We start from the raw sequence: 14,443 nt of genomic DNA, 5'->3' as shown, positions 1-14,443 counted from the left end.
AATTTGAATATAACTTCAAGTTCACATGTGATTCTTTAATAAGACTGAACTAAACTCATGGCCAGTTCCATAAAAATAAAATCTATAAAAACAAAGCAGTTCAGTTAAACAACAAGCTACATAAGCTACACCTTCTTAGGATAACCGTTAACCATGTTTGTGCACTATAAATGAATAATAGCTATACTTTAACACAATGCATCTTTCCATACACAAAATGGAGTAAAATAATCATATTTTAGAAATTAAGTGCAGCACAGAAAAGATGATTTTTTAAACGTAAGCCCTTAAACTATACTTTTACTATAATACTGGGAGAATTCTAAGCAATTAACCAAAAAGAAAAAGTGACCACACGTTATTATTCAGCAACATATGTCTCTCAATTGTAAATACTGTGTGAAGAATACAGAAAGCTAGAAAATTTCAATTCTTCCTCACACTCACTGAATCTAAAATAGAAAGAAGTAGTATAAAATTCCAAGTGTATTCTCTCTGCATTAATTTTTATAACCCAACTGAATAAACCCTCAAAGATATGTAAATCCTAAACACTTCAGAAATAGCAAATCATTTCATGATGGAAGATTATTGGCTTAAGGAAATGAATATGAAGATTTTTACATCTTTATCTTGCTTACTGTTAAAGAAAGTACTGAAGATATTTTACTAAGTGCACTGTAATCTCTGGTTAATGCTGCCAAATACCTGTTCTTTTATGTATTTCTAGGGGGAAAAATTCCTAGATAATGATGTCTTTTTCTAAAGACAAACCAATTTATTAATTTTTTTACTGGCAAATGGATACATCTAAGACATCTCCAGAGGAAGCATTACCTTGCTGATGTGAGGGTGTCTGAGTGTGTAAGAGTGTGTGTGTTTTTGTGTGGAGGAAAGGGATTACCCCTCGAAATTAAGTATTATAATTAGCCCCATTAAACAAATGAGGAAGCTGAGGCCCAAACAAAGTAACTGGCTGGATGACGAAGAGAATGCTCACCCATTCATTAAAATGATACTAAGTTCCAGATGCCTAGAAATACAGGATACTGTGCTTATTCATTTTTCTGCAATTCACTGGCCTTCTGTTGAAATAGATGGCGTACTTAATCACATAGAGTAATATATTTATTTGTAACTAATAAATTCATTCCTATAACTTAAATATGTCCAATGTAGAGGGATAAAAATTATATCCATATATTAAGCATATCTGATATGCAAATTCATATATTAGCATTTCATCAAAGAGACAGTATAAGGTAGTAGTTATAAAGGAAGATGCTAAAGTCAGAGAGACCTGGATTCGAGTTCAACTTCTGACTGCAAGTTACCTCATTTGAGCCTGTTTCCTCATTTGTGGAATGGGGCTGATATTACCCACCTCTTGGAGTCCATATGTGAGTTAATGAGACAGAATTTGAAAAGTTCTTGATCTAGTGCCTGGAGAAAACTAGGTCAATAAACACTCAGAATTATCATTCTTACCAGAGCATTTTTAACTCTTTCGGGATGACTAAACTGAGCTGCCTAAGATGAAAACAAAGAAACCTTGGGTTATTATCCAAATGAGCCTAATCCCCTCCTATTTTGGATGATTAAATCTAAAATTTTTAAATGACATACTGGGGCTAAATTTTCAAGCCAGAAAATTGCTTTAAGGGGGACAACTTAGAGTCATAGACTTCCCATTGAACAATTATGACAACAGAAAAATAGAGAGCAGCAGGTTCACCTCCAGCCACAGCTGGGATCATGACAGGATGAGCAGATATTCTCACTTACCTCGTGGGTGTATCAAGGGCAACAAGGGGGGAAAATTAGGTGTTTTCCATCAATCCCACACAAAAAAAAGAAAAGAAAAAAAAATCTACCGCATTCTTAATAGTCATACTTTTGGATTTATGAGAGTTGTCCTACAGTGATTATTTTTTTTTATCCTTTACTTTTTCTTCACCATCTTCTGAAAGATTATTTAATTTCTATTTACGGAGCCCCAGCTCTGTATTCTAACAGTGCTTTTCCGAAAGATGTGGAAAGGAAAAGAAGAAGCACCAATGAAGTAGAAAAAGTTCAAGGAGTGTTCTACTGTTTCCAGTCATCAGCAGTTCAGTTATTCCTCCAAATTACATAAAGAGTTATTATCATCTTGACTGCACTCATGTAGAAAATGAATGGAGAATAAAGACCATGAGAATAATTTAATAAAATGAGCCCTCTTTTCTTGTGAGATCTTTGAAGAAAGGAATCAGTAGACAGACATTGCTTTTTATTTACCCAGATCATGAGACATGCCTGCCTTTGACAACAAGTCCTTAATTAGAAATTCCTCAAGAGCTGCTCCCAGTAGGTACTTCCTAAGACGAAAAGACACAGTCATTTAGTAGGGAAACCTACTAAGGACAGAACACCTAGGCGCAGGTGGATGAAACGAATAATTTGCTGGCAGCATAAAAGCAAAGCTGTCATGATCGGGTGCTGGATTTTAAATGAGAGTCTCTCCTTCATGTTAGTAGTAAGTATCATTTTCCTTACTGAACTCTAAATAGATAAATTGAATAGTCTTTGATGTTTTTTGATGACTTGTATAGGAATGCTAAAAAGTATATAGTAAAAGACTCAAACTTGTTAGAAAATATTCAGTATATATATATATAATTTACCCTTACAGAATCATGTAAAGTTGTTTTCCCATTGAGTTCATTTCTAATTATTTTTAAAGTCAAGTAGTGTGTTTTTGCATAATGTATGAATGTTACTCTAAATCAAATGAACGCTTTGAATTAGACATTGAAATTGGAATTTTTCTAGAGTACTTTCTGAGTTGTTTTTTAAAGATTTCCCCCTTCTTGACACTATTGACTTAAAACATTAGAGCACTGTTGATTGAAAGGGTTTTGTAGTTTTCATGAAATTACTCACAGCATACCCGTATGTGTTAAAAAAAATTTTTTTATAAAGTTAATGATTTATCACTCTCATAATCACTGTTAAAAACTAATTTATGAGAAATTAGTGCATGGAATAATTCTGGTTAATATTGAGAATCTTCCCATTTTACTTTCATAGAAGAACCCCAAGTGATCTTGAAGAGAGGAAAGACTGAATGCAGTGTTCTTTGGTTCTCTTTTTGCTCTCTTCTAGCTCTCATGGCTGGGAGTAAATTTATATCTGTTTATCGACACGTTCTGTTGGTATGAAGAGGAGGAGTCTTTCATTTACACACGAGTCATTTTGGGTGTAAGTAGAATTGGTGGCTACTCATCACAGTTTCCAAAAACAAAATGTGTTCTATTTCTCTCAGCTTCCTTGTCTTCACTGTCCTTTTTTTTTTTTTTTTGTATCCTCACATGTGGACAGTCTGCCCTGGCCTGGGCACGAGCTTCGGCAGCATGTCTGAATTTTAACTGCATGCTCATTCTCTTACCCATCAGTCGAAACCTTCTTTCATTCATGCGAGGGACAAGTGCCGTAAGTGCTCAAATATTTGAAATCATCTCAATGGTTGTGATTTGCTAATATGTGTCCTTGAACACGAAGATGTACTTTACTCTGAAATTCCCAATAATCCTGCTTAAACTGTGGTTTATTTGTTGCTAAGAAAGAACTCAGTGGCTAACCTGGAGATCAGTAATTGGTACATCTGATCTGACATTTGCTTCTGTCATTGAGTCCCTACACGATGTTGGACTCTTGTTCAACCTTGCCCTGATGCATTTGCTCCTTCCAAAAAATAGGGCTAATAGAATTGACCTGGCACACAGTGAGGGAAGTACTACAACAGCTTGAACTGTTACATTTCCGATTGCAAGAAGACAAATACGCAATTCCGCTCAATGTCATGAAGGAAGCATCTCCCTGAATTCTCACCCCCAGAAAGCTTCATCACTGTACATCTATGCAGATTTTAATTTCTGCCAGAAAGAAAGGGGTATTTCCTAATTATATTGATTTCCCTGTGTTGGCAACTTATCCAGTTCCTCCTGAAGAGAATAACACACTGTACTGAAAATGAGATATCTGATCACCATTTCTAGAGCAGGAACAACTCATTGTATAATAGCCATCAGGATTTTATGAATATTTACATGGAGAAGCATATGTGCTCTCCTTTGTGTAATATGAATTGTTTATAGCCTGCTTAAGCCATGTGAGTGGGGATGATGGGTATCACCGTCAATTTCTAAATAAAGCAACTGAGGCATGTGTATTAGCGGATTTCTTCAGAGAACTACTAGTCAGAGAACTACTAATTCAATCCCTTTTACTGAGTTGAAATTTCAGCAAAACAACCGCTCAGCTTTTGCTTTCCCCTCCTTGCCTAAGATACCACAGACCTTTGTGTCCCGGAGCCCACCTTCAGTTATTTAGAAGCAGAGACTGAGTTCTGCTCTCAGACTCGCACAACCCTGTCCTCACTGTGACATCTCCCCAAACCAGTCCTTTATTTACCTTTTTTGTTCCTCCAGTGCTGCAGAGGACCATGGAGGCGGCAATTAGACAAAAACCTCCAATTCCACAAACTCGTCGCTTATGGTATAGCCGTCAGTGCAAGTAAGTGCCTATTAGTATATGCCAGACAGAATTTACAATGTCTCATATTTAAATCTCTAGTCTAGTTTTAACCTCCCCCTAAAGTTTCACCCTTAAGTAAGAGAAGCTTTTGTTTTCTCTCTGATCCCATAAATGGATTCTCAAAATCAGATTTATGCCCATGCAGATTTGCCCCTAACAGGCCCCAATTTGTCAAGGAAAACTTGATGAACTTTCCTTTTTCATTTGTCAATAATTAGGCCTGTTGAATAATACCGTGGTAAATACATACTTGAAAACGAACACTGTATTGCATAATTTCATTCACATAGGAAACAAAATTGACCTATGATATCATGGGCATTAAATAGGAAAAAAAAAAAAGAAAGATCACATGAACAAAGTTCTGAAGAGTATTGAACCAGTGGCTAGAAAAGAATCTTGAAAAGATATAAAGCTCTATAGGAATACCAAATGTTATTATTACGTGTCTAATTCCAGATATGGGCACTAGAAAGTAGAATCAGAGACCAAGGTTAAACTCTGGTGTGGAAGGAAGCAAAAAAAGGCAGTGACCAGCTAGCTTGTGGTTTTGTAGAAAACAAAGACGACGGAATAAAAGGCTGTATGAACGATACGATAAAGGGTTATGATTCAGAACTGTTCCCCTCAAACTAATTTAACTATAAAATGTTTCCTCATTTGTTTGTATCCTCTCATGCATAAAAAATAGCGGAGTAAAAGTAACACTCAAAGCAAATGTGAATTTAATTAAGCAATAAGACATGACAGACGGCGCCGACTGCCAATTAACACAACGTGGGGTGTGCGGAGAGACAGGAGGGGAAGATTCTCCCCATTGATTATCGTCAACAGCAGATTAAACTGACCTGGGAGATGCTTTGCAAAAGGTCTTTGTGGTTTGTTAAGAAATTAGGGCATAAAGGCAACAGTTTCTGGAGAAAGTCAGCTAAAGGATGGAGGGCAAAGAACAAGGCTAACTCATCTTTTTACTCCAGGACCTCGAGAGGGCTAATTGTGCAGAGGTGCCTGTAAACTGTGGTGAACGAGTGAGGGCACAAAGGACTGGAGACCCAGGGAAGTTTCAGCTCAGAAATAGAAGTCTCTTTCAGACATTGAAAATGACCTCAAATTAGCATGCCAGTCCCCTGAGGGTACTGAGTTCCCCGTGATGGGTAGTATCTAAGCACAGGCCACATTGCGCTTTGATGAGCTCGTCAGAGAAGAAATAAAAGGAATCTCTAGGCTTCCTTTCATACCTTAAGAATTCTTAATTCCTGCATCAAAAGGGGTGATATAAAACAGTAAAATGCCATGAAGACTATCACTATACAATAGCTTCAAGGTGGAACTGGATTCTAAGAAAAAGTTATAAAGACAGCCTAGAAAGAAGGAGAAAAAAACAGCATCCAGATGTGTCCGAAAAGGAAGCCAAGAAATGAAGGCAAAGATGTGATGTGAAACAGTTTTGTCCTTGAGCCTTTGGGTGTGTATATTGCCTTATATGTCATTATATGTCAACAATATAAAATACAATCATAATGGGTATTGAATGTCTATGTGTAAGATACCATGAGAGAAGCTGTAACCTTCGGAAACAGAGTGGTTGGTCCTCTTTTCGGAATGGAGTGTAATTTAGTATGCACAATAGTTGCCTAGAATCACATGATCAAACTATTTTACATCCATGCCACTGATTGGTTGTGTGATCTGTTTTACTTAGGCCTCTTCTTCTGCAGAATTAAAAGAACAATTATACAATCTATCCATCTCAATGAGATGTGCAGATTAGTTGTCAGGACTGGGTCTCCTTGGAAATCTGTAGAATGCAAGGTCATTCATTTCCTGCTGTCCTAAATAGGATGGGATCCAAACTCCTTGACCTGGCCCATGAGAGCACATAGCTAGCCCGGCAGCCTGCTCCAGTCTCACCCTGAGCTATGCCCAACCCCTCGTGTCTATCCTCAGTCTACTGGTAGACCCGATCATTGCCCTCAGTCTATTGGTAGACCCGAGCGTTGCCCCCAGTCTACTAGTAGACCTGAGCATTGCCCCCAGTCTACTGGTAGACCCCGAGTGTTGCCCTCAGGCTCCTGGTAGACCTGAGCGTTGCCCTCAGGCTCCTGGTAGACCCGAGTGTTGCCCTTAGTCTACTGGTCGACCCCGAGCATTACCCTTAGGCTCCTGGTAAACCCTGAGCATTACCCCCAGTCTACTGGTAGACCCCTAGCGTTGCCCTCAGTCTGCTAGTAGACCCTGACTATTGCCCTCAGTCTAGTGTTAGACCCTGAGTGTTGCCCTCAGTCTCCTGGTAGACCCCATGTGTTCTATGCCTTTGCCTGAAATGCACTCCTTGCCTACTTCGTGGTACTTGCTGGGTAAGACCTCACCACATGCAGGACACACTCCTTGGTCCGCCTTGCCCCGGCCCACCTGTCTGCTGGCCTCAGGTCTCACTTCCTAACACAGAGTGAAGGCTTTCAAGCCGTGATCCCCTTCCAGCCGCCAGTCTCATCTCTGAAGGTTATATAGCTCCTGTCTTGGAATCGTGCATGTAGAAGACATCCTGTGCCTGTTACAGGTGCATTTTATACTGTAATTACATATAAAGAAATATACATACCCAAAGGTTCAGGGACAAAACTATTTCACAACGCACAGTTTCCTTCATTTATTTGCTTCCTTTTCTGTCATAGTTTATATGCATTATGGCATCCCGGGTCCCTGGCACATAGTAGGTCCTCAACAAATGAGGTCAAACCTGAGGATGAGTAGGAGCTGGCCAGGAAGCAAAAGAGGTAAAGGAATTGCTGGGAATGATACGAAACTCAGAAGTGCCCGAGTAGTTCAGGGAACGGTGAGTGGTTTGGAGTTAAGTGACCCAAAATGATGGTGATGGTCTGAGACACTGAATTCACATTCTGTGGCAACCAGAAAAAACAGGGGGCTCTTTCTCTCCAGCCCCCTTCCCCTAGAGCCCCCACTGCTTTGACCAGCACCCAACATCTCCCAGGGCTCCCCCAACAGGGAAAGAGCTGCATTTGATGGCCAAGTGCTCCTGTCCCACGCGGAACCACGGTAGCCACGGCAAGCCACAGGCTGCAGGGCTTTCCATTCAGGGCCAAGGCAGGAAGGTGGGAGAGAGCCCTCTGCTTCTCCCAACCCCTGACAAAGCCATGATTACACTTCACACGAACTGAGAAGCGCAGCGGGCACCTCCTTTTAGGGAGAAGAGGGGGAAAAAAACACGCTAACCCCGATTTCGCGGATCTACCTTTGCTTCGCACATTTTGTCCTTCTGGTGTATTCCCTTGGGGGCCGCTGGAAATGGTCAAGTGCTTATTTTATTAGGCTCGCCCATTCTGCTGCTTCTCACATAGCTGGCTGCCTTAATAGAGGTGCGTAACCTTGGAAGAGGCGCAGCCACGGTGAAGTTGGTGTGCCAGCCTCTAATTTCTCACCCGTTCCCCTGTAAGGTGAATGGCAGGCTTTAATTGGCCAAATCATTAAAGGAGGTAATTAGAGACAGTGGAAGTAGGCGGGGGGGGGGTGGGGGTGAGGCAACACAACAGTGTCTGTGGTCAAGGGCATCGCCAGATACAGAGGCTGGAGGTGCTCCACCACCACCTTTTCCTGCCTTCCCATTTGCCTGCCCATGATAAGCACTGCTGCAGCACTTCAACCCCTTATAAATCATTTTCAGGACCCTCTGGCCTCACAGGGAGGAAAATCTTCATTTCACGCCCTCTCCATTCTTATTTTTTATTATATTTTTTTAAAGATTTATTTTTATTTATTCTCTCTCCTTCCCTGCCTGCCTCCCCCCAGTTGTCTGCTCTCTATGTCCATTTGCTGTGTGTTCTTCTGTGTCTGCTTGTATTCTTGTCAGCAGCACCGGGAATCTCTGTCTCTTTTTGTTGCATCATCTTGCTGCATCAGCTCTCCGTGTGTGCAGTGCCACTCCTGGGCAGGCTGCACTTTTTTCACGTGGGGCGGTTCTCCCTGTGGGGCTCGCTCCTTGCTCATGGGGCTCCCCTATGCGGGGGACACCCCTGCATGGCACGGCACTCCTTGTGCACATCAGCACTGTGCGTGAGCCAGCTCACCACACGTGTCAGGAGGCCTGGGGTTTGAACCTTGGACCTCCCATGTGGTAGGCAGACACCCTATCCATTGGGCCAAATCTGCTTCCCTCTCCGTTCTTATTAATGCGTATCTTTCTGGACTTTCTGGCTCCCAGTAGACCTTATAAGGCTCTTCTGATGACAAAGGAGTGCTTTGAGCCTGAGCGTCCTTCAAAGGGGGGTGCAGGGAGCGCACCAGGCTGCTCCCCACTGCTGATTCCACAGCTGGCATCTGCCAGTCCCCGGGGAAGAGCTCCTGCCCTGCTCCTCCTGAGTTGCTAAAAGTAAAAGGTTACTAACCTACCAAGAGGCCTGACAGGGATGGGCTGAGAGGAGAGAGCTCAGAAAAAGGGCACCGAAGAAATTAAGGTGCTGGAGGTCCCAGCACAGAGAAAGGCTCCAGAGGGACAACATCCTCAGGCCCAGACCCCTAAAGAACTACTGCTCCTCTGGTCTGCTGCAGGGACGGGGGGCTCCCAGGAAGCACGGTCCGTGCTCCTGCTTTGATGTGGTTTACAAGTAAGGGGCACGCACGAGGCAGAGTCAACACTCTACATATAGAAATAGGACCACCAAGTTGGGGTCAGATTCTGGCTGCAGGAGCAGAGCCCAAATGTGTCCCCAGGCCCTGGAGGTACCTCCAAAGGGGGGGTGGGTATAGCTGAAAGGCAGTCAGGAAGACAGCAAGAACTGACCACATGTCCAGGATTCTGCCGCAATTATGCCTGCTTTGATCTCCCGAAAAATCAAAAGAAGGAGAGGAAAAAAAGCGAAGGAAGCGGCTCTAATTGTAGCCATTATGATTTTTTTGTTCACTCTTCAATAGAAGCTCCTTATCTGAACTCAGAAACTTACACACCAATTAAATGTGCATGTGTAGTGTTTCCAAGATCGCTGCTCTCTTTTAAGTGTAGAAGGACTTTGGTGAGAAAATAAAATGGTGGAGAGATCCAGTTATAGCTTCTTTTAGCCTACGTTTGGGTGGCTTCCAGAAATGGGTGCCTTGAGCTATTCCAACAGCGGGGCCATGCGTACCCTAGAAAATGCACAGAGGGCCCTGGAGGAGATGTCCTGGTAGGGGATAGCAATGGATTTGCCACAAAACTTAAGAGCCCCCATAAAGTTCATGTTCATTAAGAAAGCATTAAAACATGAGCTGCTTGTTTGCATTACTTTCATACAGATGATGAGTGTGCCCGGTAATTACAGAGGAGGACACAGGAGCCATGCAGCTGGAAGGGAGCTTAGGAATCATGGAGTTTAGTCCAATCCCCCCCCATTTTACAGGTGAGAAAATGGGGGCTGAAAGAAGTTAAGTCAGTGAGACCCGTCCTCTTCAGCATTCTTCTACAAACTAATGCCAAGAGAGAAATGGCATTTGTGAGTAAGGGAGAGAAAAATAAAACCACATTGCTATTTTATCACACATTTGCAGCAAGCATCACCGTAAATGTGGTAGCATGGCTGTTCAGCTTTTTTTTTTTTTTGTCTTTTTTTTTTTAATATTACATTCAAAAAATATGAGGTCCTCATATACCCCCTACCCCCCTCACTCCACTCCTCCCCCCATAGCAACAACCTCCTCCATCATCATGGGACATTCATTGCACTTGGTGAATACATCTCTGAGCACCGCTGCACCTCATGGTCAATGGTTCACACCATAGCCCACACTCTCCCACAATCCACCCAGGGGGCCAAGGAAAGACATACAGCACCCTGTAGCACCACCCAAGACAACTCCAAGTCCTGAAAACGCCCCCACATCACATCTCTTCCTCCCACTCCCTACCCCCAGCAGCCACCATGGCCACTTTCTCTACACCAATGCCATATTTTCTTCCATTACTAATCACAATAGTTCATGAATAGAATATCAGTAAGTCCACTCTAATCCATACTCTATTCCTCCATCCTGTGGACCTTGGCTTGGTTGTGTCCATTCCACATCTACATCAAGAGGGGGCTTAGATTCCACATGGATGCTGGATGCAATCCTCCTGCTCTCAGTTGTAGGCACTCTTGGCTCCCTGGTGTGGTGGTTGATGTCTGACAAAGAGCAGAAATGGTTCTCTCTTGATATCTATCAAGAGCCAACAGGTTCTAGTAGTCCTAGATTTGGTAACTGGGATCACAATAAAATTGGGATCAGATTTAAGCGGGGAAAAAAAGTTTAGGCCAAAAAAAAAAGGGGGGGGGCAGGGAAGCAGATGTGGTTCAAGCAGCTGGGCGCCCGCCTACCACACGGGAGGTACCAGGTTCAGTTTCCGATGCCTCCTAAAGAAGACGAGCAAGACAGCAAGCTGATGCGATGGACTGGCACAGTGAACTGAGGCAACAAGATGCTGCAACGAAGAGACGCGGCAAGGAAACACAATGAGAGACACAACAAGCAGGAGGCAGAGGAGGCTCAAGCCATTGGGTGCCTCCCTCCCGCATGGAAGGTCCCAGGTTCGGTTCCCAGTGCCCCCTAAAAAAAAAAAAGTGATGAACAGAGAGCAGACAGGCTGGTAGTGAGTGCAAACAGTAGGGGTGGGGGCCAGAAATAAATACAAATAAAAATCTTTAAAAAGGAATGGGCATAAGCATTTCTCTCTCTGAGAAAGTTCCTGAAAGTTAAGATTCCCATTTTTGTCATCTACCATGTGAAAATAAAACAAAATGGAGGTAGCTGGAGCAAAGGAGCATTTAAAACATGAATTTTGAAGCCGATGAAAAAAATTATAGAGAGACTCATTTTCAACATATTCCCTCAGGAGCTGCCCTTTAAAAAGCATCTTGAGCTTTCTTGTACTATTTCATTAGCCTCTTCCATTCTGTTACAGGTGACCCGGCAATAAGAATAAATAAATATTTCAATATCTTTCCTTGTTCAATAAATGCACTTAAATTTAGTTTCACATTGTCAGGTTCTCATGTGGAAATCAACCTAATAGAAAATAAATTGTGATCAGCACTCATTACACAGGACAAGACTGTGGCAGAATGTAGAAAATAAAAACCCAGAATGGGCCATACTTCCTTTTGACTCTCGCTTATGTATCTCTCAGCAATCAACAAGTCCCTTAATTTGGTCTGACGCTCTGTATCTTTTTCTGTAAAATGGGAACACGCCACTCCCTCCATACTCCATGGAGGTGGGGGGGGACCCAAAGAAAACTAGAGACAGTGGAGTGCGGTGAAATGGGTGGGTTTTAAAGGAGGACCCATAAGTCACCACCAGCCACCAGTCTTAGCAACAGTGTAACTCTAGATTCAAGATGCCAAGGAAACTCTTCAGAGAGCTTTATTTAAACCTCGAGGGGAAGTGAGTTTTGAGTCTGCCGTAAGATATAACAATTACTGATGAGTGAAAAGCAGCCACACAGCTTAGGGGTTAAAAGCTGAGACCCTGAAATGGGAAATTTTATTTTGTAACTATGTTACCACAATAAAAAAAATTTTTTTTAAACCATAGAATTGTATAACACAGAGGGAACCCTAATGTAAACTATGAACTTTAGTTAATAAGATAATAATAGCAGCGCGCCAATTCTAACACATTAATACAAAATGCTAATAATAGAGATAACTCTAAAATTAGGGGGTGGTGTATGGGAACTCTGTACTTTCTGTGTAATTGCTCTATAAACGTACAATTGCTCTTAAAAAAAATAGAGTCTGTAAACAGAAAAATCTGGGGTCCTGGGGTTTGCCCCACATTTGCCATTAATGACCAGCAAATTCCTTAACTTTTACCCTGTCTGTAAAATGAGAATAACGTATACCTGAGGGTTAAATGAGAGACTACATCAAAAGCATTTACGTGTGTTTGGCGCACAGGAAATAGTCCCTATATGTTAGCATAGAGAAATACTGCCTGTTTTCCCCCAAAACGTTAAGGTAACTATCTGAAAACGGCAGTAGGAGTACTGGATAACGTCTTGTTCAACTTGGCGACTAGTTCCGGTTTTACGTCTGACATCTTGGGAAGGACGGCTGCGGGGTGAGCTTGCCTCGCTGGGTGGGCTCTGAGGTTGGAGGCAAGGCAGCCCCTTCCTTGAGGATCCCGCGCCCCTGGAGGAAGTACCTGAGGAAGGAAATACCTGCCCCTTGGGTGCTAGCCTCACTGAGCCCAGGTACCCCAGAACCTTACCATGCACTTTGCTTGCTCAAGGGAATCTCAACCAAATGCCACTTTGGCTTAGTTTTTAACTTAAAAGCTGATATGCAAAGTATATGGATGGGCAGAGAAGATGCTACCCCAACAGGGTCACATCGCTTTTCTTGAACAACGTTGTCATTAGGCATTCCTTCGTGGTGCTCTGAACGGGCCAGGTGCTGAGGTTTCCTGGGGAGAACAGATGGAAAGAATGTTGATCCTGATACCCTCAGGGTTTGGGAAGTGCTACCACCGAGCTATGGTCTGTATCTATGGAATTGGAGAATGCTTGTGCAATGGGTGTTAGAGCGTGAGCAGATGTTTGTCAAGACAGAAAAGGAAATGGTTCTAATAGAGTTCGAGTGACAGCGAGAGAGGCTGGACAGAGGATGATATTTCTGAATAAATCTGCTGCTAGGACTACAGGGCCCCAAACTGAAACCAATATCACGAGAGGCTTCTTCTGTTCCTTGTCCCTTAAGTTTCTACACCCCAGATCTAGCCCGCGACTCGTATAAACTGTGTAATAGCAGTCAGTCCAGCCACCTCTTATTGTAGGGTGCAGAAAAAACAGATCTCAACTGGGAAACTCCCTCTCCCCTAAGTAATGAATTCTCAGTTCACACTTGAAGCAGGGCCCAGTGGCAGGTATCAATTGTCCGCCCAGCGGGCGCTCCGAGTGTTGGAAAAGCACCGGTGTGACCTCCCCGCGGGCTGTGATACAGGCTTGCCGACGGATTTCACTGGGTGGCAAAGTGTAGCAGCTGGCACAGAATCCTCAGGCAAAGTCAGACTGGTCCTGAGCTTGTGCTCGTCATTTAGAATTCCCAAACTGAGAGAGCAGTGTCTTCTGAAGAATATACAGAGAGGTTGAGTTCTATAAATACTGGCCTATCGCACTCCCCTAGGGATAACATGCAAATACATGTGCTCATGCATATGTATTAATATAGGGGTATATATACATAGCACGTCCATGCATGTATCAGTGTGCGTGACGTGTAGCATTCCAGAATGATGTTTTCCAATTTCTTAGGAAAGAAGGTATATCTATATAAGTTATAGCACATATATGTAACTATGTTATGATAAGGCATAATACCTATTCCACTTCCAGGAGGATCATATGTTTACAATTAAATTATAGTGAATGGAAACTTATTTTATTACTTATGTACGTAAAATGAACATGGTGAATTATACCATAGCTCCAGAAGTATTCGATCCACTCCATTCAAGATACTAAGATGTACAAATAAATCACTTTTCCTTGCATATTACAAAAAAAAAAAAAACAGAGAAACTAGGCAACAGAGGAACTGTATAATTTAAATAACTACAAAGGAGGAAATCCGTATGGATCAGGTTCAGTGTCATTTCTTCGTCCTCAGCCATCCACATTGTGGCGCATTTGTTCAACCTGGAGCGCTACTGCCTGAGCCAGTCTGCAGAGGCCAAGGGACTTGTGGCCGCACTTTCCAAACTTGGCAATGCCCCCAACGAGAGCTACCTCAACCCCATCCGGACTGTGCACACGGTGAGTTCTCCTTGCATGCTAACTAGTTTTTCTCACCTGAAAATCCTTCCTTTTCAAATCCCTTCATTGGGCACACTGCATTTCAAA

At 42.6% G+C, this 14,443-nt stretch overlaps 1 protein-coding gene across 1 annotated transcript in view; it reads left to right on the top strand.

Annotated features, from left to right (window-relative positions):
- The first annotated feature begins 2,467 nt into the window (after window positions 1–2,467).
- NOX3 (NADPH oxidase 3) overlaps window positions 2,468–14,443 on the top strand; it is a 62,459-nt gene continuing 50,483 nt past the window's right edge. The window contains exons 1-5 of the mRNA XM_004452644.1: window positions 2,468–2,515; window positions 3,145–3,240; window positions 3,361–3,471; window positions 4,470–4,554; window positions 14,211–14,356. Coding sequence (XP_004452701.1) covers window positions 2,468–2,515; window positions 3,145–3,240; window positions 3,361–3,471; window positions 4,470–4,554; window positions 14,211–14,356 — 486 coding nt within the window. The remainder of the gene's footprint in view (window positions 2,516–3,144; window positions 3,241–3,360; window positions 3,472–4,469; window positions 4,555–14,210; window positions 14,357–14,443) is intronic.

This window comes from Dasypus novemcinctus, chromosome 28, assembly GCF_030445035.2.
Source record: "Dasypus novemcinctus isolate mDasNov1 chromosome 28, mDasNov1.1.hap2, whole genome shotgun sequence".
In the NCBI taxonomy this organism is placed as follows: domain Eukaryota; kingdom Metazoa; phylum Chordata; class Mammalia; order Cingulata; family Dasypodidae; genus Dasypus; species Dasypus novemcinctus.
Note: the sequence above shows the minus strand (reverse complement) of the source record. Positions and strands in the feature narration are given on the sequence as shown.